The sequence below is a fragment of the Heptranchias perlo genome, chromosome 6 (genome assembly GCF_035084215.1).
Source record: "Heptranchias perlo isolate sHepPer1 chromosome 6, sHepPer1.hap1, whole genome shotgun sequence".
Classification (NCBI taxonomy): domain Eukaryota; kingdom Metazoa; phylum Chordata; class Chondrichthyes; order Hexanchiformes; family Hexanchidae; genus Heptranchias; species Heptranchias perlo.
Genome location: NC_090330.1, coordinates 110,316,147 through 110,341,928, shown reverse-complemented (window position 1 = coordinate 110,341,928; position 25,782 = coordinate 110,316,147). Strand labels below are relative to the sequence as shown.

At 46.1% G+C, this 25,782-nt stretch overlaps 1 protein-coding gene across 2 annotated transcripts in view; it reads left to right on the top strand.

Annotated features, from left to right (window-relative positions):
• The window catches only part of cdc16 (cell division cycle 16 homolog (S. cerevisiae)), a 69,115-nt gene extending 56,091 nt beyond the window's left edge, over positions 1–13,024 (top strand). For both annotated transcript variants that reach the window (XM_067986632.1, XM_067986633.1), the window contains 3 exons: positions 4,027–4,162; positions 9,928–10,018; positions 12,423–13,024. In XM_067986632.1, coding sequence (XP_067842733.1) covers positions 4,027–4,162; positions 9,928–10,018; positions 12,423–12,712 — 517 coding nt within the window. In that variant the 3' untranslated portion in view covers positions 12,713–13,024. The remainder of the gene's footprint in view (positions 1–4,026; positions 4,163–9,927; positions 10,019–12,422) is intronic.
• The last annotated feature ends 12,758 nt before the right edge of the window (positions 13,025–25,782 follow it).

The window sequence follows — 25,782 nt, the reverse complement described above, 5'->3', positions numbered from 1 at the left end:
CCAACCCTGCCCTTTTTTTTGAGCCAGGTCTCCTTTACTGCCATGACATTGTATTCCCATGTGGTTGTTTGCGCCTGCGGCTCACCTACCTTGTTTACCACGCTTTGTGCGTTTATACACACGCACTGCAAACTTGTCTTAGACTTTCTTTTACTCTCTCTTAGTCGGATCCCACCTAATACCGTACTATTACTTGCCCGATCGGTTCCCCCGATGAAGCTGGCACCAGGCGTCCATCTCGCGACACAAGGTTAAAATAGCGTCAAGAGTCTGATTATCATCATCAGATCCCGACTTTAGAGTCCCTTGCTGGCTGGCCAAAACGCTGCTGCTGCTAAAATGGTGGGTGACGAGGCCGTACAGACCCGGCGACTTGCACGCTGCCTATGTTTTAACTCCCCCCGTACATCAGGCACGGGGCGGGGGGGTTAAAATCAGGCCTGTGGTGTCGAAAGAACGTCGGTGTAATCTTGAACTTCAAAATTCCCATCAAAAGGTTAAAGATGTAATTCGTAACATATTACTATTATTTCATTAGCACTTTTGTCTACAGTAGGTGCAATCGAAGAAAGGATTGGAAACTCTCCTCGCTGTCTGATAAAATAATGTTTTAATTGTTATATTGTGTTTTTTTTTTGGATGAGGAGGGTCATCGTAGCTGGCTCGTTCATACACACCATACTTAGTGTTTCAGAAACTGGCTCACATCCCTGCTCGTCAGTTCGGAGATGGTTGTGGTTGTTGCGGGTGTTTGTATGGGTGACCAAAGGATGGTGAGAATGTGCAACACGCTACCACGTGGAGTAGTTGAGGCGAATCGCATCGGTGCATTTAAGGGGAAGCTCGATAAGCGCATGAGGGCGAAGGAAATAGAAAGATAAGGTGATAGGGTTAGATGAAGCGGGGAGGGAGGAGCATAAACACCGGCATAGACCAGTTGGGCCGAATGGCCTGTTTCTGGGCTGTAGTTTCGAAGTAACTCGATCTTTAACAGTAAACACTTGTAATTAGGTGTTGCTCTAATTGGAAAGAGAAAATCAATCAGATGAGATTGGTAATTAGCTCATCCTTTTTCAAGCATTTCACTAATAAATGGACCTATTGTGCATTTAGACCATTGATGTTTCCAATGAAACCTCATCTCACACCATCTAGAAATGTTGCCTCTTTTCATGGCCAGTGAATCACAAAGCAACAAAAATAGATTCCTTTTTGTATGAAACAGCTGCACTTTCTTTTCTCCCAGTCGTGCCTGAACTAAAACACGTAACCATTAATTTACTTGAACCATCTCCTTCATGTTTAACTGATGTGCAATTAGCCACATCGGCAGGCTCAAATCATTAAAATGTTCTTAACATTCACTTGTGGAGTGTTGTGTCCAATTCTGCGCCCCGCACTTCAGGAAGATGTCAAGGCCTTGGAAAGGGTGTGATGGAGATTTAACAGAATGATACCAGAGATGAGGGACTTCAGTTTTGTAGAGACATTTTTTATTCGTTCATGGGATGTGGGCGTCGCTGGCGAGGCCGGCATTCATTGCCCATCCCTAATTGCCCTTGAGAAGGTGGTGGTGAGCCGCCTTCTTGAACCGCTGCAGTCCGTGTGGTGAAGGTTCTCCCACAGTGCTGTTAGGAAGGGAGTTCCAGGATTTTGACCCAGCGACGATGAAGGAACGGCCGATATATTTCCAAGTCGGGATGGTGTGTGACTTGGAGGGGAACGTGCAGGTGGTGGTGTTCCCATATGCCTGCTGCCCTTGTCCTTCTAGGTGGTAGAGGTCGAGGGTTTGGGAGGTGCTGTCGAAGAAGCCTTGGTGAGTTGCTGCAGTGCATCCTGTGGATGCCAGTGGTGAAGGGAGTGAATGTTCAGGGTGGTGGATGGGGTGCCAATCAAGCGGGCTGCTTTGTCCTGGATGGTGTCGAGCTTCTTGAGTGTTGTTGGAGCTGCACTCATCCAGGCAAGTGGAGAGTATTCCATCACATTCCTGACTTGTGCCTTGTAGATGGTGGAAAGGCTCTGGGGAGTCAGGAGGTGAGTTACTCGCCGCAAAATACCCAGCCTCTGACCTGCTCTTGCAGCCACAATATTTATATGGCTGGTCCAGTTAAGTTTCTGGTCAATGGTGACCCCCAGGATGTTGATGGTGGGGGATTCGGCAATGATAATGCCATTGAATGTCAAGGGGAGGTGGTCATTGCCTGGCACTTGTCTGGCGCGAATGTTATTTGCCACTTATCAGCCCAAGCCTGGATGTTGTCCAGGTCTTGCTGCATGTGGGCACGGACTGCTTCATTATCTGAGGGGTTGCGAATGGAACTGAACACTGTGCAATCATCAGCAAACATCCCCATTTCTGACCTTATGATGGAGGGAAGGTCATTGATGAAGCAGCTGAAGATGGTTGGGCCTAGGACACTGCCCTGAGGAACTCCTGCAGCAATGTCCTGTGACTGAGATGATTGGCCTCCAACAACCACTACTGGAGAAGCTGGGATTGTTCTCAGAGCAGAGAAGGTTAAGGGAAGATTTGATAGAGGTGTTCAAAATCATGAAGGGTTTAGATAAAGTAAATAAAGAGAAACTGTTCCCATTGGCGGAATGGTCGAGAACCAGAGAACAAGATTTAAGGTGTGCCAACAGCCACCCAACCTCAAACAGACCATCGTTCGCAGCAAATTACCCAGCTTTCAGGAGAACAGCGTCCACGACACCACACAACCCTGCCACGGTAACCTCTGCAAGACATGCCAGATCATCGACACAGATACCACCATCACACGAGAGGACACCACCCACCAGGTACATGGTTCATACTCCTGTGACTCGGCCAACGTTGTCTACCTCATACGTTGCAGGAAAGGATGCCCCAGAGCATGGTACATTGGCGAGACCATGCAGACACTGCGACAACGGATGAACGGACACCGCGCAACAATCGCCAGACAGGAGGGTTCCCTCCCAGTCGGGGAACACTTGAGCAGTCAAGGACATTCAGCCACCGACCTTCGGGTAAGCATACTCCAAGGCGGCCTTCGAGACACACGACAACGCAAAATCGTCGAGCAGAAATTAATAGCCAAGTTCCGCACCCATGAGGACAGCCTCAACCGGGATCTTGTCACGCTACACGTAACCCCACCAGCGAACAAAAGTTATCTGTTTTTAATATAACGGGTCATTTTCTGTCTTTCTCTTCCTTCCGGATGTTTCTATGTTTCTGCCTCTCTCTGGTTTTTTTTTGGTTGTTTGTATATTCGGTGGTCCTGTAGGTAACACCTCTCTGTCTGAACACTTTGATTGCCTTGGCAACGGGCAGTTGGAAAGATTATCTGTAATCACCAGGTATTGTTCTGTGATTTATAAATGCGAAAGGTTCGAGGATTTCTTGACATTCACCTGAGGAAGGAGGAAGCCTCCGAAAGCTTGTGATTTTCAAATAAAATTGTTGGACTATAACTTGGTGTTGTAAAATTGTTTACAAGATTTAAGGTGATTGGCAAAAGAAGCAAAGGCGACATGAGGAAAAGCTTTTTTGCGCAGTGAGTGTTTATGATCTGGAATGTGCTGCCTGAAAGTGTGTCGATAGAGTAAATAAGGAGAAACTGTTACCACTGGCAGGAGGGTCGGTAACCAAGGACACAGATTTAAGGTCATTTACAAAAGAACCAGAGAGGAGATGAAGAGAATTTTTTTTACTCAGCGAGTGGTTCTGATCTGGAATGCGCTGCCTGAAAGGGCGGTGGAAGCAGATTCAATAATAACTTTCAAAAGGGAATTGGATAAATACTTGAAAAGGAGAAATTTGTATTGCTATGGGGAAAGAGCGGGGAGTGGGACTAATTGGATAGCTCTTTCAAAGAGCTGGCATGGGCTTGATGGGCCGAATGGCGGCCTCCTTTGCTGTAAGATTCTATGATCTCCATTTCTCTTTTTAGTTTCTGCATCTTATTAAGCATGTGTGTAAACAGGGCCATTCTTAATTCTGAAAAGTTTAATAATTGACGGAACCTTTTTCTCTTTTAGGAAATACGATGAAGCACTGGATTATCACCACCAGGCTCTAGTCCTCATTCCTCAGAATGCGTGCACCTATTCTGCTATCGGTTATGTGCTGAGTCTCATGGGCAACTTTGAGAGTGCCATCAACTATTTTCACACGGTATGGTTTTCAATCACTTGAATAACCTTCAGACATAAAGCATCGTAACCTTGAATTGATTCTATTTACTGCCAAATTACATAACTCCCATTATAGAAAAAAAAGTTCTGTGATGTTTCCTTTTGTATTTCTCTCCAAAGTTATCAGAAATGGGGAACTAGGTGGCGCACTGCGATAGACACTGACCTTTCACCTTGATACAAATCCAGCTCAGACTGATGGGATGAAAGTCTCCTTTGTCTGATGGCTACGAGGTTCGACTGTGAAATGAGTTTGGGGTGACTGGGGAGAGAATGCAGCGATTTCAGTAGGAGGTGCTCTTCTGAGGTTGGGGTGGAGCAGAGAGAGTTTGACTCTGCATCCCACCATTACCACACCTGACCTGGCCTGAGAGAGTGCTTGATGCTGGCACTGGGTTCCTGAAATGGAAAGGGTTCCATTCCCCGGCACTGCCTTCGTGAGCGTACACAAAATTAATTTTTTTATTTGAAAACTGAATATGCCAAAACCAAGTGAGATTTTTTGGACATTTTTTTCATGACTTTTTTTGACAGTTACATGACAAAAGGGAGCCCTGTCACATCCCCTCTCACCTTCATAGCCCTTCTTAAAAATCCCATTTATTTGTGCTTTTCCTCCCTCAGCAACAATTTGCTTTTATTTTGTGCCTTTAATGTAAAAAGACATCCTCTCACCATAGATAGGGATAGAGGGACAGTGCTGAACCATAGTGGGTGAGATTAGGACGGTTGACTGAAAGTTTGGTTGGAAAGATTGGGGGGGGTGGTAGGTGGTGCTTTGAGAAGGTTTTTAAAGGTGGGAACAGGAGGGGTGGAAGGGTTTAGGGTGAGAGTTCCTGGGAATAGGGACAAGGCTTTACCACCAGTGGTTGGGTGAAAGGCAGAGGGGAGAATCCTCAAAAAAAAAAAATTATACCCAGTGGACTTGAGGGTATGGAAAGAGGATATAAAGCCGGAGGAGACTGTGGAGTTAGGGTGGAGAAATGCTGTGGAGGGATTTGAGGGGGACAAGGAATTTTAAGGCGTTGGAGGAAAGGGAGCCAATGTAGATCAGTGAGGATGGAGGTAAATGGTGAGCAGGACTTAGTGCGAGGCAGATTATGAGCTGCGCGTTTTGAATGAGTTGCAGTTTATTGGAGGATGGAGATGAGCATTAGAACAATCAAGTCGAGAGGTGAGGAAGCATGGATGAGTGTTTGAGGGCAGAGGGGCTGAGGTGGGCGATATTGTAGAGGTGGAAGTGACTGGTCTTAGTGATGCGTATGATGTCGGGCTTGAGGCTCCGCTCCGGGTCGAACAGCATGACAAAGTTTTGCGCGGTCTGCTGATGATTTCGTACCCTCCTCAACCCCTTCCCCCCCCCCCCCCCTGTTTAGAGTCCTCTCACTAACCACCACTCTATAAAGTCGTCTGAAATGTCTCTGTATTTAATGTAAGTTGTATGTGCATTGCCTTCCCCCCCCCCCCCCCAATTTGTGGAGGACCCTCGAATCCTTCACTGAGGATGACGAATGGCTCTGGTCTCGTACTTCCCCATCATTATAATTTGTGCCAGTAGGGTACGGTAGCATAGTGGTTATGTTACTGGACTAGTAATCCAGAGACCTGGACTAATAATCCGGAGTCATGAGTTCAAATCTGGAATTAAAATACTAGTATCAGTAATGGTGGCCATGAAACTACCGGATTGTTGTAAAAACCCATCTGGTTCACTAATGTCCTTTAGGGAAGGAAACCTGCCGTCCTTATTCGGTCTGGCCTATATGTGACTCCAGACCCACAGCAATGTGGTTGATTCTTAATTGCTCTCTGAAATGGCCTAGCAAGCCACTCAGTTGTAAAATCTCGCTAAAAAAGTCACAAGAATAAAACCGGACGGACCACTAGGCACCGGGCACGACAACGGCAAACCAAGCCCAGTCGACCCTGCAGAGTCCTCTTCACTAACTTCTGGGGACTTGTGCCAAAATTGGGAGAGCTGTCCCACAGACTAGTCAAGCAACAGCCTGACCTAGCCATACTCACAGAATCATGCCTTTCAGCCAACGTCCCAGACTCTTCCATCACCATCCCTGGGTATGTCCTGTCCCACCGGCGGTACAGTGATATACAGTCAGGAGGGAGTGGCCCTGGGAGTCCTCAACATTGACTGTGGACCCCATGAAATCTCATGGCATCAGGTCAAACATGGGCAAGGAAACCTCCTGCTGATTACCACCTACCGTCCTCCCTCAGCTGATGAATCAGTCCTCCTCCATGTTGAACTCCACTTGGAGGAAGCACTGAGGGGAGCAAGGGCACAGAATGTACTCTGGGTGGGGGACTTCAATGTCCGTCACCAAGAGTGGCTCGGTAGCACCACTACTGACCGAGCTGGCCGAGTCCTGAAGGACATAGCTGCTAGACTGGGCCTGCGGCTGGTGGTGAGCGAACCAACACGAGGGAAAAACTTACTTGACTTCGTCCTCACCAATCGACCTGTCGCAGATGCATCTGTCCATGACAGTATTGGTAGGAGTGACCACCGCACAGTCCTCGTGGAGATGAAGTCCCGTCTTCACACTGAGGACACCATCCAACGTGTTGTGTGGCACTACCACCGTGCTAAATGGGATAGATTCAGAACAGATCCAGCAGCTCAAAACTGGGCATCCATGAGGCGCTGTGGGCCATCAGCAGCAGCAGAATTGTATTCCAGCACAATCTGTAACCTCATGGCCAGGCATATTCCTCAATCTACCATTACCAACAAGCCAGGGATTCAACCCTGGTTCAATGAGGAGTGTAGAAGAGCATGCCAGGAGCAGCACCAGGCGTACCTAAAAATGAGGTGCCAACCTGGTGAAGCTACAACTCAGGATTACATGCATGCTAAACAGCAGAAGCAACATGCTATAGACAGAGCTAAGCGATTCCACAACCAATGGATCAGATCAAAGCTCTGCAGTCCTGCCACATCCAGTCGTGAATGGTGGTGGACAATTAAACAACTAACGGGAGGAGGAGGCTCTGCAAACATCCCAATCCTCAATGATGGTGGAGTCCAGCACGTGAGTGCAAAAGACAAGGCTGAAGCGTTTGCAACCATCATCAGCCAGAAGTGCTGAGTGGATGATCCATCTCTGCCTCCTCCCGATACCCCCACCATCACAGAAGCCAGTCTTCAGCCAATTCGATTCACTCCACGAGATATCAAGAAACTGCTGAGTGCACTGGATACAGCAAAGGTTATGGGCCCCGACAACATCCCAGCTGTAGTGCTGAAGACTTGTGCTCCAGAACTAGCTGCGCCTCTAGCCAAGCTGTTACAGTACAGCTACAACACTGGCATCTACCTGATAACGTGGAAAATTGCCCAGGTATGTCCTGTCCACCAAAAGCAGGACAAATCCAATCCAGCCAATTACCGCCCCATCAGTCTACTCTCGAACATCAGCAAAGTGATGGAAGGTGTCGTCGACAGTGCTATCAAGCGGCACTTACTCACCGATGCTCAGTTTGGGTTCCGCCAGGACCACTCGGCTCCAGACCTCATTACAGCCTTGGTCCAAACATGGACAAAAGAGCTGAATTCCAGAGGTGAGGTGAGAGTGACTGCCCTCGACATCAAGGCAGCATTTGATCGAGTGTGGCACCAAGGAGCCCTCGTAAAATTGAAGTCAATGGGAATCAGGGGGAAAACTCTCCAGTGGCTGGAGTCATACCTAGCACAAAGGAAGATGGTAGTGGTTGTTGGAGGCCAATCATCTCAGCCCCAGGGCATTGCTGCAGGAGTTCCTCAGGGCAGTGTCCGAGGCCCAACCATCTTCAGCTGCTTCGTCAATGACCTTCCCTCCATTGTAAGGTCAGAAATGTGGATGTTCGCTGATGATTGCACAGTGTTCAGTTCCATTCGCAACCCCTCAGATAATGAAGCAGTCTGTGCCCGCATGCAGCAAGACCTGGACAACATTTAGTCTTGGGCTCATAAGTGGCAAGTAACATTCGCGCCAGACAAGTGCCAGGCAATAACCATCTCCAACTAGAGAGAGTCTAACCACCTCCCCTTGACATTCAACGGCATTACCATCGCCGAATCCCCCACCATCAACATCCTGGGGGTCACCATTGACCAGAAACGCAACTGGACCAGCCATATAAATACTGTGGCTACAAGAGCAGGCCAGAGGCTGGGTATTCTGCGGCGAGTGACTCACCTCCTGACTCCCCAAAACCTTTCCACCATCTACAAGCCACAAGTCAGGAGTGTGATGGAATGTTCTCCATTTGCCTGGATGAAAGCAGCTCCAACAACACTCAAGAAGCTCGACACCATCTAGGACAAAGCAGCCCGCTTGATTGGCACCCCATCCACCACCCTAAACATTCACTCCCTTCACCACCGGCGCACAGTGGCTGCAGTGTGTACCGTCCATAGCATGCACTGCAGCAACTCCCAAACCCACGACCTCTACCACCTAGAAGGACAAGAGCAGTAGGTTCATGGGAACAACACCACCTGCACGTTCCCCTCCAAGTCACACACCATCCCGACTTGGAAATATATCGCCGTTCCTTCATCGTCGCTGGGTCAAAATCCTGGAACTCCCTTCCTAACAGCACTGTGGGAGAACCTTCACCACACGGACTGCAGCGGTTTAAGGTGGCGGCTCACCACCACCTTCTCAAGGGCAATTAGGGATGGGCAATAAATGCCAGCCTCGCCAGCGACGCCCACATCCTATGAATGAATTTTTTTTAAAAATCTGTTGCAGTTCCAGTTGATTGAGGAACACATTTCCAATAAATATGTCAGCTGACTTTTCTTAGCTCTCATCATTTCCTTCCAAGTTAAGGTTTGACTTTGACTACCCTTTGGAAAGTACTGAAGCAGTGTTTGTCCCCTCTGACAACTGATGGATATTTTGCTGCTGAATAGTGTGGCTGACACCAATCCACGTATCTTGGCTTGTGAGAGAAATGAATGCCGGTTCCTCCAGCATCAACATAGCTGGTGGAGATGCAACAAATTCAGTTTATAACCGATGTGTAGAGGAGACTTACACAAGCCGTCGAGCATCAGATGGGAGGGAAGTGTTTGCTTTGAATTGGTTTGCATTGATTTAATTCCTTCAACCTCCAGGAGTGGCTACGTCAAGATTTCTGCTGGACCAATGGGCAAAACTTGAGATTATATGACTGGCCACTAGAGATATAGTATCAGGAATATCGGCTGGAATTTTCCACCTCTGCTCTCCGCTGTGATTATCTGCCACTTGTGAATGGGTGGACAATCACAGACTAGTGAGCACAGAAATGGAAAGACCTAGCCACAGAATTGAAACTGGGCATGAAATGATCGTTCGTTTACACAGTCCCAATGAAGTACACCTCTGCACACTAACACTCCTGGTTGCAGTCAGTGTATTAGGAACATTGGAAAGTACAGGATTGCAAAAGACTCTGCAGTTCAATCAATCGGTCCCAACGACTAACAACCGCTCGATCGCCCACTCGCTCAAATATCTCTCCAATTCACACTTAAATATCTGCCTCCCCGGGAAGTCCACACCACAAGCCACCACTTAATTAAATCTAAGCCGTCTGTGACCTTTCTCTCTCTTAAGCTTGTACCTGCGTTAGAGCGATCCCACAAATATTTTAAACCAGGTAATTACTGGAGTTACGTTTTTGTAAAAAAAAAAAAATTTTCAGTTCCCATGAAGGTGGACGACTTGTGTTTTAATTTTTCTTTCTCTTCTTCAGGCCCTGGGACTTCGCAGAGATGATACCTTTTCAGTCACGATGCTTGGTCATTGCATAGAGATGTACATCGGGGATGCAGACGCCTATATTGGTGAGCAGCGTTCTTAAACGTTTCTATGTTCTTTTTGACTATTATCAAGGTTCCTTTAGCTCTGATTTCGAGAGATTGGCTCCCCAGACTTCACTCTATTAACCCCGGACCCAATTTGTAGATCTCCCAAAGTCCGCCCCAGTATACAAGCAGCTTCGTAATCAAAGCATTTTTTTTCTTTGAAGTTTGAGCTCTCTTAGTAATGTTAATGTAACATTTCTATGGAATCGGGAGACGTGGCAAAGGATTGGTGGATGGCAAATGTAGCCCTCTTCTTCAAGAAAGTGGGAAGCGACGAGCCGGGAAATCTCAGACCAGTTTTTGGTTGTGGGTAAACTTCTAAAACACATAATGCGGGACGAAATTAGTCAACCTTAGGAATGTATGAGCTCGTCAGTGTGGAATTCTAATGGGCAGATTGGAAGGTGTTGGCTAAGGTGCCACAAGACTTGTGAAATATATGACTGAAAAATTAGATCAGAGTTTGCTGAGGTATGAATGCTGGCCAGGACACTAAGAGGACCTCCCGCTCTTCTTCAAATAATGCCTTGGGATCGTTTACCCGAGTCGACAGGTGTGGTCCTGATAGAACCTCTCATTTTTATAAAAAATATGATTCTCAGGATGTGGACGTCACTGGCAACGCCAGCATTTATTGCCCATCCCTAGTTGCCCTCGAGAAGGTGGTGCGTTTTTTTTGATACAACTGAGTGTCTTGCTGGGTCGTTTCAGAGGGTAGCTAAGAGTCAACCACGTTGGTGTGGGACTGGAGTCACATATAGGCCCAGATCGGGTAAGGACGGCAGGTTTCCTTCCCTAAAGAACATCAGTGAACCAGTTGGATTTTCACAACAATCCGACAGCTTCACGGTCACTTTCACTGAGACCAGCTCTTCATTTCCAGATTTTTTTTAAAAAAACTGAATTCAAATCCTCAAACTGCCGTGGTGGGATTTGAACTCATGTTCTCTGGATTACTAGTCCAGTAACATAACCATTACACTGCCGTACCCATAAATCATCTCCAACAATGCAGCACTGCCTCAGTACTGCAGTGGTGTCTCACCCTAAATTATCGACTAAAGTCCTAGTGTGGGGCTTGAGCCTTTTGACTCGGGTGAGAGTGCTACCAACTGAGCCAAGCTGACCACCATCAGCGATTCCTTCGGGGTGCTGTTGCTTAATATTCAAATTAAGGTTAGTAGTAAAATTAAAACAATAGCAAAATATTGCAGGTGCTGGAAATAAAAACAGAAAATGCTGGAAACTCTCGGCAGGTCAGGCAGCATCTGTGGAGAGAGAAACAGAGTTAACGTTTCAGGTCGATGATCTTTCATTAGAACTGGAAGATGTTGAGATATAACAGTTTAGAAGCAAGTACAGAGCCAGGGGAAAAAGTGGAGGAAAGAACAAAGGGGAAGGTCTGTGATAGGGTGGAGGGCAGGAGTGATTAAATGACGAAAGGGACGATGATACAAGGCAAAAGTGGGATGGTAACGGGACAAGTAAAGAATCAAAAGATGGGTCCAGAGGAGGTGTGAATGGTTACGGCAGAATCATTACCAGCACCCGCTGTCTGAGAAAATGGGAGCAGTGGTTATGATCTGAAGTTGCTGAAATCATTGTTGAGGCCAGAAGGTTATAAAGTGTCTAATCGAAAGATGAGGAGCTGTTCCTCGAGCTTCCGTTGAGCTTCATTGGAACAATGTAGGAGGCCGAGGTCAGAGTGGGAGTGGGACGGAGGATTAAAATGGCGAGTGATTGGAAGCTCAGGGTCACCCTTACGGACTGAGGGGAGGTGTTCGGCAAAGCCATAACCTAGTCTACGTTTGGTCTCCTCAATGTAGAGGTGTCCATATCGGGAGCAGCGAATACAGTATAGTAAGTTTGAAGAAGTTCCTTCATCGTCGCTGGGTCAAAATCCTGGAACTCCTACCCCTAACAGCACTGTGGGAGAACCTTCACCACACGGACTGCAGCGGTTCAAGAAGGCGGCTCATCACCACCTCCTCAAGGGATGGGCAATAAATGCTGGCCTCGCCAGCGACGCCCACATCCCATGAACGAATAAAAAAAAGTACAAGTAAATCGTTGTTTCACCTGGAAAGAGTGTTTGGGGCCCTGGACGGTGGGAAGGGAGGAGGTGAAAGGGCAGGTGCTGCATCCCCTGTGCTCACACGGCAAGGTGCCGGGGGAGAGGAGTGGGTGTTGGGGGTGATTGAAGAGTGGACCAGGGTGTCACGGAGGGAGTGGAGTAAAATTGACAACTGCGTTACTTTCTGTTAGTTTAAACGGTAAATCCCAGCGGAGTCTCTGAATCCTTTTGTGCTCAAATGCAAACTAAATAGTGCGTGTGTCTGAGATGTTAAACTTGCCATAAAGGAAAATGTTCCATTTATTCCAGGGACGGAGATAAAGGAGAAGCTCGGGTGCTACGAACTCGACATGTCGGCAATGAAGGCACCAGTGATCAGGAAAATGATTTATCCCTCGTGGGACGAGAGGGAGTTTGAGAATGAGTTTGAGAGGCAGCCCCTCGAGGAGAGTGGGATTATGGCCCTGGATACCTCGCCTCAGCAAAGCAAGTTAGCAAACCCTGGGGCTCCTTCTGAGGAAGCATCTCTTTTCACGGAGATGGAGATGAATGAAAGTGACATGATGTTAGAAGCATCCTTGTCTGACCATAGCACTTGAGTGCCTTTTGAACAGCCACTTCTGACCAAGAATTTCTGAACCGCCTCATGGCAAGTTTACTGATTTGAACAGTGCAAATGTTGTGTTTTTGTCCGGCGCTGAGGTAGAACCAGGAGCAGAGCTGGTGAGACGGCGCCCATACAGCTAACAGTGAGGCACTATTCCTTCACCAGTAAACTAAACAAAAAGAGATGGTTAATTAGGGATTTAATGATCTCATAGCGACTTGTAAGTAGCAGAGTAAAAGGTGATCAAGTGATATTTTGAAACATTGCAACCTGTCGATTCATTGTATTAAAATCTCAAAAAATCTTGGGCTGTACATTTTTCTATCTTTGTTCGGTGACCACTCTCTGTGTGAGGCAAATACTGAATGTTAATATTTTTTTTACAGTCGAGATATTCTACATTTCAGTCTATATTATTTTCGGGCATTCGGCCCGTCATCTGATACTACCACCTCTCTGCTTCCTAAGCCCTTCTCAGACAGCGCTACAGCTTATTAAAATATCTGTTGTCTTTACACAGATTTCTGTCGCTGCTGCATGTATTTGCCAAGCTTGATGTGTTTTGTCGGTTGAAGTGAAAATTAAATATATCTTAAGGCTGGTACACCAATATTCTTCAGACTTTCACATAATGGAACATTCATCGGCCTGTTGTCACTCTGCACCCCCTGAAGTCATAGAAATTACAGTACAGAAGGAGGTCACATGGCCTGTGGTGCCCTTTCACCCCTACCTTTTTACATCATTTATTTATCTTTCGTGTATATAAAGTCGGCCATTGAAATTATCTCCTACAGAACACTATTATAGTAACCAAATGTTTGATTTAAGGTTTATTTTTGAAAATGTTCCTTTATAATTGGCAAAAAACCAAGAACATTAATACATCGATCAATAATTTTTTTTTATTCGTTCATGGGATGTGGGCATCGCTGGCGAGGCCGGCATTTATTGCCCATCCCTAATTGCCCTTGAGAAGGTGGTGGTGAGCCGCCTTCTTGGACTGCTGCAGTCCATGTGGTGAAGGTTCTCCCACAGTGCTGTTAGGAAGGGAGTTCCAGGATTTTGACCCAGCGACGATGAAGGAACGGCGATATATTTCCAAGTCGGCATGGTGTGTGACTTGGAGGGGAACGTGCAGGTGGTGGTGTTCCCATGTGCCTGCTGCTCTTGTCCTTCTAAGTGGTAGAGGTCGCGGGTTTGGGAGGTGCTTTCGAAGAAGCCTTGGTGAGTTGCTGCAGTGCATCCTGTGGATGGTACACACTGCAGCCACTGTGCGCCGGTGGTGAAGGGAGTGAATGTTCAGGGTGGTGGATGGGGTGCCAATCAAGCGGGCTGCTTTGTCCTGGATGGTGTCGAGCTTCTTGAGTGTTGTTGGAGCTGCACTCATCCAAGCAAGTGGAGAGTATTCCATCACACTCCTGACTTGTGCCTTGTAGATGGTGGAAAGGCTTTGGGGAGTCAGGAGGTGAGTCACTCGCCGCAGAATACCCAGCCTCTGACCTGCTCTCGTAGCCACAGTATTTATATGGCTGGTCCAGTTACGTTTCTGGTCAATGGTGACCCCCAGGATGTTGATGGTGGGGGATTCGGCGATGGTAATGCCGTTGAATGACATGGGGAGGTGGTTAGACACTCTCTTGTTGGAGATGGTCATTGCCTGGCACTTGGCTGGCGCGAATGTTACTTGCCACTTATCAGCCCAAGCCTGGATGTTGTCCAGGTCTTGCTGCATGCGGGCTCAGACTGCTTCATTATCTGAGGGGTTGCAAATGGAACTGAACACTGCAATCATCAGCGAACCTTCCCAATTTCTGACTTTATGATGGAGGGAAGGTCATTGATGAAGCAGCTGAAGATGGTTGGGCCTAAGACATTGCCCTGAGGAACTCCTGCAGCAATGCCCTGGGGCTGAAATGATTGGCCTCCAACAACCACTACCATCTTCCTTTGTGCTAGGTATGACTCCAGCCACTGGAGAGTTTTCCCCCTGATTCCCATTGACTTCAATTTTACGAGGGCTCCTTGGTGCCACACTCGGTCAAATGCTGCATTGATATCAAGGGCAGTCACTCTCACCTCACCTCTGGAATTCAGCTCTTTTGTCCATTGGCCAGATTGGATTTGTCCTGCTTTTTGTGGACAGGACATACCTGGACAATTTTCCACAATGTCGGGTAGATGCCAGTGTTGTAGCTGTACTGGAACAGCTTGGCTAGAGGCACAGTTAGTTCTGGAGCACAAGTCTTCAGCACTACAGCCGGGATGTTGTCAGGGCCCATAGCCTTTGCTGTATCCAGTGCACTCAGCCGTTTTTTGATAGTACGTGGAGTGAATCGAATTGGCTGAAGACTGGCTTCCGTGATGGTGGGGATATTGGGAGGAGGCCAAGGTGGATCATCCACTCGGCACTTCTGGCTGAAGATGGTTGCAAACACTTCAGCCTTATCTTTTGCACTCACGTGCTGGACTCTGCCATCATTGAGGATGGGGATGTTTGCAGAGCTTCCTCCTCCCGTTAGTTGTTTAATTGTCCACCACCATTCATGACTGGATGTGGCAGGACTGCAGAGCTTTGATCTGATCCGTTGGTTGTGGAATCGCTTAGCTCTGTCTGTAGCATGTTGCTTCCGCTGAGTCCTAGTTGTAGCTTCACCAGATTGGCATCTCATTTTTAGGTACGCCTGGTGCTGCTCCTGGCATACTTTTCTACACTCCTCATTGAACCAGGGTTGAAATGGTAGAGAGAGGAATATGCCTGGCCATGAGGTTACAGATTGTGCTGGAATACAGTTGTGCTGCTGCTGATGGCCCACAGCACCTCATGGATGCCCAGTTTTGAGCTGCTGGAGCTGCACAGGAGGGCAGGAAAAAGAGTGGCAGAGCTATAGTGATAGGGGACTCGATTGTAAGGGGAATAGACAGGCGTTTCTGCGGACGCAACCGAGACTCCAGGATGGTATGTTGCCTCCCTGGTGCAAGGGTCAAGGATGTCTCGGAGCGGCTGCAGGACATTCTGGAGGGGGAGGGTGAACAGCCAGTTGTCGTGGTGCATATAGGCACCAACGATATAGGTAAAAAACAGGATGAGGTCCTACAAGCTGAATTTAGGGAGTTAGGAGTTAAACTAAAGAGTAGGACCTCAAAGGTAGTAATCTCAGGATTGCTACCAGTGCCACGGGTTAGTCAGAGTAGGAATGACAGGATAGCTAAGATGAATACGTGGCTTGAGAGATGGTGCAAGCTGGAGGGATTCAAATTCCTGGGCCATTGGAACCGGTTCTGGGGGAGGTGGGACCAGTACAAATTGGACGGTCTGCATCTGGGCAGGACTGGAACCAATGTCCTAGGGGGAGTGTTTGCCAGTGCTGTTGGGGAGGGTTTAAACTAATGTGGCAGGGGGATGGGAACCGATGCAGGAAGTCAGTGGGAAATAAAGTGGTGACAGAAACAAAAGGCAGTAAGGGAGAGTGTACAGAACATGACCGGACAGATGGTCTGAGAAAGCAGGGCAAAGACCAAGGGAAGTCTAGATTAAACTGCATTTATTTCAATGCAAGAAGTCTGATGGGCAAGGCAGATGAACTCAGGGCATGGATGGGTACATGGGACTGGGATGTTATAGCTATTACTGAAACATGGCTAAGGGAGGGGCAGGACTGGCAGCTCAATGTTCCAGGGTACAGATGCTATAGGAAAGATAGAGCAGGAGGTAAGAGAGGAGGGGGAGTTGCGTTCTTGATTAGGGAGAACATCACGGCAGTAGTGAGAGGGGATATATCCGAGGGTTCGCCCACTGAGTCCATATGGGTAGAACTGAAAAATAAGAAGGGAGAGATCACTTTGATAGGATTGTACTACAGACCCCCAAATAGTCAACGGGAAATTGAGGAGCAAATATGTAAGGAGATTACAGACAGCTGCAAGAAAAATAGGGTGGTAATAGTAGGGGACTTTAACTTTCCCAACATTGACTGGGACAGCCATAGCATTAGGGGCTTGGATGGAGAGAAATTTGTTGAGTGTATTCAGGAGGAATTTCTCATTCAGTATGTGGATGGCCCGACTAGAGAGGGGGCAAAACTTGACCTCCTCTTGGGAAATAAGGAAGGGCAGGTGACAGAAGTGTTAGTGAGGGATCACTTTGGGACCAGTGATCATAATTCCATTAGTTTTAAGATAGCTATGGAGAAGGATAGGTCTGGCCCAAAAGTTAAAATTCTAAATTGGGGAAAGGCCAATTTTGATGGTATTAGACAGGAACTTTCAGAAGTTGATTGGGAGAGTCTGTTGGCAGGCAAAGGGACGTCTGGTAAGTGGGAGGCTTTCAAAAGTGTGTTAACCAGGGTTCAGGGTAAGCACATTCCTTATAAAGTGAAGGGCAAGGCTGGTAGAAGTAGGGAACCTTGGATGACTCGGGAGATTGAGGCACTAGTCAAAAATAAGAAGGAGGCATATGACATGCATAGGCAGCTGGGATCAAGTGGATCCCTTGAAGAGTATAGAGATTGCCGGAGTAGAGTTAAGAGAGAAATCAGGAGGGCAAAAAGGGGATATGAGATTGCTTTGGCAGATCAGGCAAAGGTGAATCCAAAGAGCTTCTACAAATACATAAAGGGCAAAAGGGTAACTAGGGAGAGAGTAGGGCCTCTTAAGGATCAACAAGGTCATCTAAGTGCGGAACCACAAGAGATGGGTGAGATCCTGAATGAATATTTCACATCGGTATTTACGGTTGAGAAAGGCATGGATGTTAGGGAACTTGGGGAAATAAATAGTGATGTCTTGAGGAGTGTACATATTACAGAGAGGGAGGTGCTGGAAGTCTTAACGCGCATCAAGGTAGATAAATCTCCGGGACCTGATGAAATGTATCCCAGGACGTTATGGGAGGTTAGGGAGGAAATTGCGGGTCCCCTAGCAGAGATATTTGAATCATCCACCGCTACAGGTGAGGTGCCTGAAGATTGGAGGGTAGCAAATGTTGTGCCTTTGTTTAAGAAGGGCGGCAGGGAAAAGCCTGGGAACTACAGACCAGTGAGCCTGACATCTGTAGTGGGTAAGTTGTTAGAGGGTATTCTGAGGGACAGGATCTACAGGCATTTGGAGAGGCAGGGACTAATTAGGAACAGTCAGCATGGTTTTGTGAGAGGAAAATCATGTCTCACGAATTTGATTGAGTTTTTTGAAGGGGTAACCAAGAAGATAGATGAGGGCTGTGCAGTAGACGTGGTCTACATGGACTTCAGCAAAGCATTTGACAAGGTACCGCATGGTAGGTTGTTACATAAGGTTAAATCTCATGGGATCCAAGGTGAGGTAGCCAATTGGATACAAAATTGGCTTGACGACAGAAGACAGAGGGTGGTTGTCGAGGGTTGTTTTTCAAACTGGATGCCTATGTCCAGCGGTGTGCCTCAGGGATCGGTGCTGGGTCCGCTGTTATTTGTTATTTATATTAATGATTTGGATGAGAATTTAGGAGGCATGGTTAGTAAGTTTGCAGATGACACCAAGATTGGTGGCATTGTGGACAGTGAAGAAGGTTATCTAGGATTGCAACGGGATCTTGATAAATTGGGCCAGTGGGCCGATGAATGGCAGATGGAGTTTAATTTAGATAAATGTGAGGTGATGCATTTTGGTAGATCGAATCGGGCCAGGACCTACTCCGTTAATGGTAGGGCGTTGGGGAGAGTTATAGAACAAAGAGATCTAGGAGTACAGATTCATAGCTCCTTGAAAGTGGAGTCACAGGTGGATAGGGTGGTGAAGAAGGCATTCAGCATGCTTGGTTTCATTGGTCAGAACATTGAATGCAGGAGTTGGGATGTCTTGTTGAAGTTGTACAGGGCATTGGTGAGGCCACACTTGGAGTACTGTGTACAGTTCTGGTCACCCTATTATAGAAAGGATATTATTAAACTAGAAAGAGTGCAGAAAAGATTTACTAGGATGCTACCGGGACTTGATGGTTTGACTTACAGGGAGAGGTTAGACAGACTGGGACTTTATTCCCTGGAGAGTAGGAGGTTAAGGGGTGATCTTATAGAAGTCTATAAAATAATGAGGGGCATAGATAAGGTCGATAGTCAAAATCTTTTCCCAAAGGTAGGGGAGTCTATAACGAGGGGGCACAGATTTAAGGTGAGAGGGGAGAGATACAAAAGGATCCAGAGGGGCAATTTTTTCACTCAAAGGGTGGTGAGTGTCTGGAACGAGCTGCCAGAGGCAGTAGTAGAGGCGGGTACAATTTTGTCTTTTAAAAAGCATTTGGACAGTTACATGGGGAAGATGGGTATCGAGGGATATGGGCCAAGTGCAGGCAATTGGGACTAGCTTAGTGGTATAAACTGGGCGACATGGACATGTTGGGCCGAAGGGCCTGTTTCCATGTTGTAACTTCTATGATTCTACTTCTATGATTCTATTTAGCACGGTGGTAGTGCCACACAACACGTTGGATGGTGTCCTCAGTGCAAAGACGGGACTTTGTCTCCACGAGGACTGTGCGGTGGTCACTCCAACCAATACTGTCATGGACAGATGCATTTGCGACAGGTAGATTGGTGAGGACGAGGTCAAGTAGGTTTTTCCCTCGTGTTGGTTCGCTCAAGACACCTGCCGCAGGCCCAGTCTGGCGGCTATGTCCTTCAGGACTCAGCCAGCTTGGTCAGTAGTAGTGCTACCGAGTCACTCTTGGTGATGGACATTGAAGTCCCCCACCCTGGGTACATTTTGTGCCCTTGCTACCCTCAGTGCTTCCTCCAAGTGGTGTTCAACATGGAGGAGGACTGATTCATCAGCTGAGGGAGGACGGTAGGTGGTAATTAACAGGAGGTTTCCTTGCCCATGTTTAACCTGATGCCATGAGATTTCATAGGGTCCAGAGTCAATGTTGAGGACTCCCAGGGCCACTCACTCCTGACTGTATATCACTGTACCGCCACCTCTGGTGGGTCTGTCCTGCCCATGGGACAGGACATATCCAGGGATGGTGATGGAAGAGTCTGGGGCGTTATGACTTTTTTAAGTGAGATTTTACAACTGAGTGGCTTGCTCGGCCATTTCAGAGGGCAATTAAGAATCAACCACATTGCTGTGGGTCTGGAGTCACGTATAGGCCAGACCAAGTAAGGACAGCAGGTTTCCTCCCCTAAAGGGCATTAGTGAACCAGATGGGTTTTTACGACAATCCGGTAGTTTCATGGCCACCGTTACTGATACTAGTATTTTAATTCCAGATTTTTATTTAATTGAATTTAATTTCCCCAGCTGCCGTGGTGGGATTTGAACTCATAACTCTGGATTATTAGTCCAAGCCTCTGGATTACTAGTCCAGTAGCATAACCACTATGCTACCATACCACCTATGTGACCAACTGAATACCTCCTGACCTGATTATTAACACACACAGACTGATCCTGCATCCAGTGAAGTTTGCAAGGACAATGCATTTAGTTTCTAATGGAGTTTTTTTATAAAAAGACTAGGTACCCGGGAGCCCATCATGATCATTCCTTAGTTCTGAGACATCATTCCCCCAAGATGCTATTCCTGAAGGGACACCATAAGACTAGTCAAAACTCCAGAGGAGCCTGGATCTTGATTAGCTGGAGCATTGAGCCTGGAAGTCGAGGTGCGATTGGGACGATATCAGAGTACAGATCGCACTTTGAGATATTGACCTTGCCTCCATCAAAGAGGATACCTGATTTAGTTTCCTGGTTCTCAACCTGCAAGATTGGTCTGGCTGTGCACAAGCGGGAAGGGCGTACTCGGTTGCTGTAAGAAAGTTATTGTCTCTGTACAAGAAAAGTAATGACCTTTGGTGGCTCCATCTACACCTGCATCCAAATGCATCTAAACATATCAATCCAGCACTTAATTTACAGTGGCCCGCACAATTAAATTCCTCTTACAACAACTTGCATTTATATAGCGCCTTTAACGTAATAAAACAAAATTTGACACCGAGCCACATAAGGAGATATTAGGACAGGTGACCAAAAGCTTGGTCAAAGAGGTAGGTTTTAAGGAACGTCTTAAAGGAGGAGAGAGAGGAGGAGAGGTTTAGGGAGGGAATTCCAGAGCTTAGGGCCTAGGCAGCTGAAGGCATAGCCGCCAATGGTGGAGCGAAGGAAGTGGATTTCTTTTAGACAGAATGGAAAACCCCTTCACAGTAATGCTTCAGCCTAAGACAAGTGTGGAAAATATTGGCCAATGTGCCTACTTTGCCGTATCCTGCCCAAGAGCACAGCTGAACCACAGGAAACGGCCTGTGTGCAATTTGGCCAGTGTCAAACAGGTACGACAATGACTTGACATTTCTTAATTCATTCTCGGGATGTGGGCGTCGCTGGCAAGGCCGGCATTTATTGCCCATCCCTAGTTGCCCCTTGAGAAGGTGGTGGTGCGCCTTGATCTGCTGCAGTCCGTGTGGTGAAGGTTCTCCCACAGTGCTGTTAGATCGGGAGTTCCGGGATTTTGACCCAGCGACGATGAAGGAACGGCGATATATTTCCAAGTCGGGATGGTGTGTGACTTGGAGGGGAACGTGCAGGTGGTGATGTTCCCATGCACCTGCTGCCCTTGACCTTCTAGGTGGTAGAGGTCGTGGGTTTGGCAGGTGCTGTCGAAGAATCTGCCCTCCATTTGGTTACGAGTAGAGATTCAGGACACCAGAGCAAATACTCTACCCTCGGTGTTAAATTTTGAGATGACCTGCACAGTCCTTACTGTGCTCTAGCTCACCAGAGGCAGGGTGATGGTTTCAAGTTATTAATGTAAATATGTTCTCTCCATACTTTAAAGTTTCTGTGATTAGACTTCTTCACCTACAATCTGGAAGCTGCACTTTGTCTTAATCCACCCTTGCAGTGGTAAATAGAAATACAAAGCATTAAAAAATTGGCAAATGCTAAAGTAAAATATGTGAACATGCATACAATGTATGTCCTGAATGGGCTAATTACCTTTCATAAGGAAGTGTTCAGATAGAAAAAGATACTTGTTGAACAAAGTTCTGATGCTGGTAAATTCAACCTCTCCTTTACCTCAAACTGCATTTGGTAATGGAGAATTTATTATATATTTTAACCCATTCACAGGTAACAAACAACTATTTATGTATTACTATTTTTAATGAAGGTTTAAATTATCTCAATCATTTTCATATATGATAACCAAAATCATTAGGGTCCCCACCACTAGCAAGCAGTGTTCTCAGGAAGGTCTATATCTCAAACACCAGCATTTTCCTTTTTTCACAATGCTGCCTGACTTTGCTGAGTGATTTCAGCATTTTCTGTTTTTGTTTCAGATTTCCAGCATCTGCAATATTTTGATTTTTTTGTTTTAGGTGTAGTAAGTGCATTTGAAATCATTTTTGGAGGTAAAATTTGTGTCCATATTTGTAATTCACACAATCCAGTTTATTAATATGTTTAAATTAAAGTTTAATTCTTACATAGAATGTACAGCACCGAAACAGGCCATTCGGCCCAACTGGTCTATGCTGGTGTTTGTGCTCCACACGAGCCTCCTCCCACCTTCATCTAATCCTATCACCATATTCTTCTATTCCTTTCTCCCTCATGTACTTATCTCACTTCCCCTTAACTGCATCAAAATCTTACATGGAACAAAGGTCATGAAACATATCCCATGTAGCTTTGAAGATGGGCCTCTATCTGAAACGTTAACCGATCTTTTCAGGTGCTGAATGATCTGTGCATTTCCAGCTTTTGCTTGTTTTAATCGAGTAATGCTTTGTTTGTTTTTAAATCTATACATTTTAGACATGCAGAAAATGGATTCCTTTAAAGTAAAAGTTATCTTCATTGCCCGTCCAATCTGTTTTTGGTCCTGCTTGAAAGAGGCAAAGCTTTCAGAGTGAAGTGCTTATGTTGTCCAAAACAACTTACATTTATTTAACATGTTCAATGTAAAAAAATGCTCCCAGGCATTTCAGATAGGCAGGATTAAAACAGATGCTGAACCAGGAATTAGGAAAGCAAACTTAACATATATTACCTCATGCTCATCTATACATGCCCATATGGATTTTTTTTTTGCACTGTAATTTTACCATGCATGGTTTATATGGACTGATTTATTGTTGCAGAAATGTGCATGATGCATATTCCCCTTGTCGAAGAGATGGATTTTGAGAAGGCTTTTAAGGGGGTGAGGGTTTAGGGAGGGAATTTAATAAATTGGGACTCTGGTGCCCGATAGCTCTGCCACCAATGGTGGGCCAAAGCGGGGAGAGGGGGAATGCACAAACGGCTATGGTTGGAGGAATTGAATGTTCCGGGGGGTGGGGGAGGGGGGTATAGGGCTATAAGGGGATCCCGAGATAGGGTGAGATGAGGCCACGGAGGGAGTGTGGACGTACATCAAACTTACCACAAATAGTGTAGCACAATAAAAATTTTAGTGCAGAAAGTTAATATGAAGTATTTACTTGAGTATCAGGCACAGTAGGATGTTAAAAACTGGCATGTAAACATTAGTTAGTCTTAATTAGTCAAAGTCTAAATCTCTAAGTGATAAAAATGATCTGTGTGTGTTGTCTCCTACAATACCCATCATTCCTGCTATCTTATGTCTGAGGCTTTTTGAGTCTAGTGCCACCAATAATGAGTTTGCAAAATGTAACGGTTTATTGCATAGCGTACGGGGGAAACAGATGGAGATAACTGCAAAGTGGACAAACATCACACAGTGATCCTGGTTGCCAAGAGAACAAAGAAGCCTGGAGAATACGCTGTTAGTCTAGTAGTAAATGGAATTCTGACATAGACCAGCTTGTTAGTTCTTATTCCCTCAACCTCCCCGTCCCCGGGTTCAGGAGAACCCCTGTTGTAGACCCAGGTAAGGTTGAGCAGCGTTCCTCTGGTTATAATCGTTCATCCGCACCTATAGCATGTGCTCCAAGTCTTTAGTCTCCTGGCGTGTGGAGTGTAGCCTCACTGAGAGTTCAGTCTTGAAGTGTAGTTGGCCTAAAATTAAACTCTAGTTAGATTAACATGTTCATAGAACCATGCAGCACAGATGGAGGCCATTCGGCCCATCGTGCCTGTGCCGGCTCTTTGAAAGAGCTATCCAATTAGTCCCACTCCCCGCTTTTTCCCCATTGCCCTGTATATTTTTCCACTTCAAGTATTTTTACATCCATTTTTGAAAGTTATTATTGAATCTGCTTCCACCGCCCTTTCAGGCAGCACATTCCAGATCATAACAACTCGCTGCGTAAAATCCCCTGGGGGGGGGGATGGGGGGGGGAAGCAGCTGAGTTCTGGGAAGTTTAGCACCTGTTTCTGCTGGAGTGCCCACATATTTCGTGTATCTGGCATGACTACACAAGCGGGCAGAGGCGTCAGCTACATGATCACTTAAAGAAAACATGCAGTCAAACCAGCCCTGGAAACCAATCTTCAGGTCAAGTCAACAACTAAAACTTCCTCATTTACAACACATAGGTATAAGAGGCGAGTTGGCTAAGGTAGATTGGGAAATTAAATTGAACGATATGATGGTAGATAAACAGTGGCAGTCATTTAAGGAAATATTTCAGAATTCTCAACGAATATACATTCCATTGAGAAATAAAAACTCCACGGAAAAATAATCCAACCGTGGCTAACTAAAGAAGTTAAGGATAGTATTAGGTTAAAAGCAGAGGCTTATAATATTGCGAAGAATAGTGGTAAGCCTGAGGATTGGGAGAGTTTTAGAAACCAGCAAAGGATAACCAAAAAATTGATAGAGGGAGAAAACAGAATGAGAGTAAACTAGCAAGAAATATAAAAACGGGTTATGAGAGTTTCTACAAGTATGTAAAAAGGACGAGATTAGCGAAAGTAAACATTGGTCCCCTAGAGGCTGAGACAGGAGGAATTATAATAGGAAATAAGGAAATGGCAGAGATGTTAAACAAATATTTTGTATCTGCCTTCACAGTAGAAGACACAAAAAAATCCCAAAACTAGTGGAGCACCCAAGGGACGAATGAGAGTGAGGAACTTAAAACAATTAATATCAGTTGAGAAAAAGTACTAGACAAACTAATGGGACTAAAAGCCGACATATCCCCTGGACCTGACGGCCTACGTCCTAGGGTTCTAAAAGAGGTGGCTGCAGAGATAGTGGATGAATTGGTTGTGATCTTCCAGAATTCCCTAATTCTAGAACAGTCCCAGCGGATTGGAAGGTAGAAAATGTAACCCCGCTATTCAAGAAAGGAGGGAGAGAGAAAACAGGGAACTACAGGCCAGTCAGCCTGACATCAGTCATCGGGAAAATGCCAGAATCCAGCATTAAGGAAGTTGTAACAGTGCACTTAGAAAATCATAATATGATTAGGCAGAGTCAACGTGGTTTTATGAAAGGGAAATCGTGTTTAACAAATTTATTATAGTTCTTTGAGGATGTAACTAGCAGGTTAGATAAAGGGGAACCAGTGGATATGGTATATTTGGATTTCTAAAAGGCATTCGATAAGGTGCTGCATAAAAGGTTGCTAGGCAAGATAAAGGGCTCATGGGGTTGGGGATATTAGCATGAATTGAGGGTTGGTTAATGGACAGAAAACAGAGAGTAGGAATAAAGGGTCATTTTCAGGTTGGCAGGCTGTAACTGGTGGGGTGCCGCAAGGATCAGTGCTTGGGCCTCAGCTATTTACAATCTATATTAATGATTTAGATGAAGGGACTGAGTGTCATGTATTCAAGTTTGCTGACGATACAAAGCTATGTGGGAAAGTAAGCTGTGAGGAGGCCAAAAAGAGTCTGCAAAGGGATATAGACAGGTTAAGTGAGTGGGCAAGAAGGTGGCAGATGGAGTATAATGTGGGGAAATGTGAGGTTATTCACTTTGGTAAGAAGAATAGAAAAGCAGAATATTTTTTAAATGATGAGAAACTATTAAATGTTGGTGTTCTCGTAATAGAAACACAAAGTTAGCATGCAGGTACAGCAAGCAATTAGGAAGGCGAATGGCACGCTGGCCTTTATTGCAAGGGGGTTGGAGTACAAGAGTAAGGAAGTCGTGCTGCA